Raw genomic sequence first — 4,042 nt, 5'->3', positions numbered from 1 at the left:
TTTTATTTCAAAAATAAATTTTAATATTTTAAAGAATTCAAATATTTTATTTATACATTGTATATATTCAATAATAAATTTAAAATAAATTATGCAATAATAGCATTGCCTTTTTTTTCCCTAAAATTTCTAAAATTTACTATAGTCAAAGCTGTGAATGAATAATAATGCTATTGGAATCTTGCATGAAATGGAATCGAATATATTTTAGAAAATTATTCTATAACGAAAAAAATATTTATCATTAAATTCCTTGCAAATTTCTGTTTCTCCTAATTAAGCTTAATAAACTGAATCAAGGTATATTTTGAGAATATAATTACAATTATACATTTACTAACGAAAATTAGGAATTTTTTAAGTGTTACATTTAACTGAATCAGGAGGTCAAATTCCCATATTAATTTTCCATTAATAACCTCCTTATCTGATGTCTTTTTAATTATTATTTTTAAAATTAATTGCAATTATAATATATTTAATATTAATGAATTTTACTGGTCTAAAGCATCGGAGAGAATCCAACAAAATCTTCAATCATTTATAGTTGGTGCATTAAATTTTATAATGTGACTCCAAAATATTCTGAAGCCTCAATATTTATTATTTAAAAAAATTGAGTAAATTAGTTAATAATTTTTAATCCAATGATAAAAATAGTATATTGTAAATACAAGAAATTAGATTCGACACAAGCACAATTATTAAAAAAATGATGTACATAGCTTTTCTCTATGTATTAGATAATAATTTTAATTTAATAATTTAAAAGATGAAAACATAAAATCTAAAATCTCATAATTGAAAAAGCTCAACGATTTACCACAGTAAAGGGATAAAAGTAATGAGGGAGAGAAAGAGTGGAGGTGGAAGACAAAGCAGCAGATTAAGGTATTATTTTGGGGAACAAAAGCCATGATTGAGATAATTGGCCTCCCGACAACCAGTCATGATTGAAGTCTTACCATTCCTTCTCTTCTTTCTATATAATCTTCTATTTCCTTGCCCATCTTTCTTACATTACCTATCACTTTTCTATCTCTCTTTCTCCTTTCATCACACCCGACAATCTAAACTACATACAAGGAAAAAGTGTGTTTGGCAAAAGAGAAAAAAAAAAAAAAAATCAAAGATGGCGGAAAAAGAAGATCTGGGTTTGAGTCTGAGCTTGAGTTTCCCTCAGAATCACCACTCTTTACAGCGAAATCTTAGGCCTTCGCTTGTTCCTTCCTCTGCTAATTCTTGCTCTTCTCCTTCTACTTTAACCCTTAACAAACACTCATGGAATGATTCTTCTCCTCCTTCAGGTTTGTTTCTTCTCCTACTTTCTGTCTTTGCATGGGACATATATCACCTTTCAGATCTCTTCTTTTTTTCCCGAGAAACAAACGATGCTTCAGTATCATTTTCCCCTTATAAATGCTTTTGTATTGCTTTTTCAATGTTTGACGTAGCTTTTTTTGGCAATAGTTTTCACCTGCACTGTTCTCATTTCACATGCAAAAAAACAAAAGCCTCTAAATTTGCTACTTTTTTTTTTCTTATCTAGATCTCTTCCATGGAAAAAAAAGAACAATCTCTAACCTTTATTTATATGAAATGGTTTTTTTGCACGCAGATCATAACTCGGAATCATTCCGGGCGGAGATGGGGTCAATTTTTAGAGGAATCGACATGAACATATTGCCATCGACGGCAGATTGTGAAGAAGAAGCTGGGGTTTCATCTCCGAACAGCACGATATCGAGCGTGAGTGGAAAAAGGAGCGAAAGAGAAGGCAACGGAGACGAGCTTGAGATCGAAAAATCGTCATCTCGTGGAATCAGCGACGAAGAAGATGGCGACACTTCGAGAAAAAAGCTTAGACTTTCTAAAGATCAGTCTGCTATTCTCGAGGAAAACTTTAAAGAACACAACACTCTCAACCCCGTAAGTAAATTCAAATATAAACTTTTCATATGAAAACTACTGTTTGGCTGCTAAGAAAAGTATACGAGAAGTTAAAAATGCAAAATTTAGTCTCTAATGGGTTGTTGAATTTTACTATCTTTTGCAGAAACAAAAGTTAGCATTGGCTAAGCAGCTGGGATTACGACCCAGACAAGTCGAAGTGTGGTTTCAAAACAGAAGGGCAAGGTAAGAGATTTCCTCCATTTTTGGGGGTAACTATGTAATTTCAGTTTTAACATTATGTACTAAATATGACTTTGAAAATTGTTTATGCAGGACCAAGCTGAAGCAAACGGAGGTTGACTGTGAGTTCCTTAAGAGATGCTGTGAGAATCTGACGGAGGAGAACCAACGGTTGCAGAAAGAAGTTCAGGAGCTGAGAGCGCTGAAACTTTCCTCCACCCAGTTCTACATGCAAATGACCCCACCCACTACCCTCACCATGTGCACATCATGTGAGAGGGTTGCGGTCCCACCCAACCCACCATCATCCACCACCGTTGATCCACGGTCCCATCATCAACTAGCCCAAACCCATCAGAGAGCTTTCCACATCAACCCTTGGGCTCCATCCGCCGCTCATAGACCGTTGGATGCTCTCCGTCCTCGATCGTAATTACAACCCATGAACAAGGGCATTCCGGTCAACGCAAAAGAAATCATGTGTGGAGTTTTAGTCTTTAGGGTCTAGAAGATATGGTGGTTAGAATGTGATTTTGGTGGGTCTTGATGTTTTGTATTATTGGACCCAAACCAAGCTTTTGACATATTTAACTAGTTTAATTTAATCTTTGGTGATGCTAATTACATCTTCCTCCTTCAATTTCAGTAGTGGGGTTGAAAGATCAAACCGTGTGTGTAAAGTAGAGTGCAAAATGTCTAGTTATTAAATTTTGACCAAAGCAATGCAAAAATCTTTTGTGTTACAGATTCCAATTTAAAGCTACAAGGAATCTGTTCTTTTTGTATTATTTTTTTTCCTTCGTAATTTAGAGCTTTGGGATTGTGTGGGGCCAATCAATTACGTATTTTATAATTATAAAACTTTGATCTATCATATTAGTATGATTATCATTATCAAACTTTTACTCGGATCGGTTTATTTTTCTTCCTATCTTTTGTCACGGATGTTGTTGTATTAGTGACAGGTTATATTCAATTCTTCCATGTTACATAAATATGCCAGTAAATCTGTAGATTAAGCTATTCGCTTCTTTCATGTTGTATTGAATGCCCACTTTTAAGTGTACCCTTTTTACAAGTACACTAGATGTGACACAAATCCATTTGATGTTAAACGTGGACCTCTTTTGCAGTCACCCAATAACTTCAAAATTGAAAAGAAAACGGAAGCTATAGAGAAATGGTTTTGAAAATGTTAATATTGTATGGTTAGCTGTCAAATATTGGTGATACCGATTAAATATAATATAAAATCATTTTATTACATCAAATCACTTGGCAATTCTTATGTAAACATCTTAGATATTTCAATAATTTTTTTCATATCATTTATACATATTTTTTAACCTTGAACATTGAATCCAAATCTTAATCTTGAAGTCAAACCCTAAATTTGAACAAGGTTCATTAAAGATTTGAGTCGAGTTTTAGGTTCAAGGTTTGAGATTAAGGTTAAAAAAATTACCAAAATTATGTATCAATGACATGAAAAAATTATTGAAATGTCATTAAATAATTGGAAATGGATACAAAATGACTTGACATCCCTGTTTCATACGATCTTTTCTCACTTTATATTGAAAGCTTTTAATGAACACCTATTTGACATGAGTTCAAATCACGTGATATCACCCTTGTAACAACTCGATTTTTCAGTGGTGTCGAAAATAGTGGTTTCGAGGCTACCAAATTCGGCGAGTAAGTTCGTACATATTATTATTTAATATTTACGAGTCAAATATGGTTTTAAAAAAATATTTTTGAATTAGTAATTTATGTTTTATAATGATTTTTTAGGTTCGAGTGGTAAGACCCTAGGTCAAGTGGTTTTAGAAAGTGAAGTATCTAGACCTTTCTATAAACTGAGCCGTAAATATTTTTATAAATATTTTTGGAGTGTCATTAAGGT

The 4,042-nt window shown here is 32.8% G+C and overlaps 1 protein-coding gene and 1 long non-coding RNA gene across 2 annotated transcripts; one reads left to right on the top strand and one right to left on the bottom strand.

The window, feature by feature from the left end:
- Positions 1 to 832: 832 nt before the first annotated feature.
- On the top strand, positions 833 to 3,032 carry LOC108476547 (homeobox-leucine zipper protein HAT4-like). The gene is made up of 4 exons (XM_017778776.2): positions 833 to 1,307; positions 1,619 to 1,929; positions 2,057 to 2,136; positions 2,227 to 3,032. Exons 1-4 carry the CDS (start codon positions 950 to 952, stop codon positions 2,564 to 2,566), a joined length of 1,089 nt encoding a protein of 362 aa, XP_017634265.1. The 5' UTR covers positions 833 to 949; the 3' UTR covers positions 2,567 to 3,032.
- On the bottom strand, positions 1,066 to 1,786 carry LOC128285580 (uncharacterized). The gene is made up of 2 exons (XR_008276054.1): positions 1,585 to 1,786; positions 1,066 to 1,482 (listed from the first exon to the last, which is right to left on the bottom strand). It is a non-coding gene; the product is annotated as an uncharacterized LOC128285580 (long non-coding RNA).
- Positions 3,033 to 4,042: the final 1,010 nt, after the last annotated feature.

Source organism: Gossypium arboreum, chromosome 12 (assembly GCF_025698485.1).
Source record: "Gossypium arboreum isolate Shixiya-1 chromosome 12, ASM2569848v2, whole genome shotgun sequence".
NCBI lineage: Eukaryota > Viridiplantae > Streptophyta > Magnoliopsida > Malvales > Malvaceae > Gossypium > Gossypium arboreum.
The sequence above is the reverse complement of the archived record's forward strand: the minus strand, read 5'-3'. Positions and strand labels throughout refer to the sequence as shown.

What these genes read in the sequence shown, in the direction of transcription:
- LOC108476547 (XM_017778776.2), top strand. Translation starts at nt 950, where the DNA reads ATGATTGAAGTCTTACCATTCCTTCTCTTCTTTCTATATAATCTTCTA. An exon ending in AACACAACACTCTCAACCCC is followed by an intron (nt 1,930 to 2,056) that starts GTAAGTAAATTC and finishes TATCTTTTGCAG; the next exon opens with AAACAAAAGTTAGCATTGGC. An exon ending in TTTCAAAACAGAAGGGCAAG is followed by an intron (nt 2,137 to 2,226) that starts GTAAGAGATTTC and finishes TTGTTTATGCAG; the next exon opens with GACCAAGCTGAAGCAAACGG.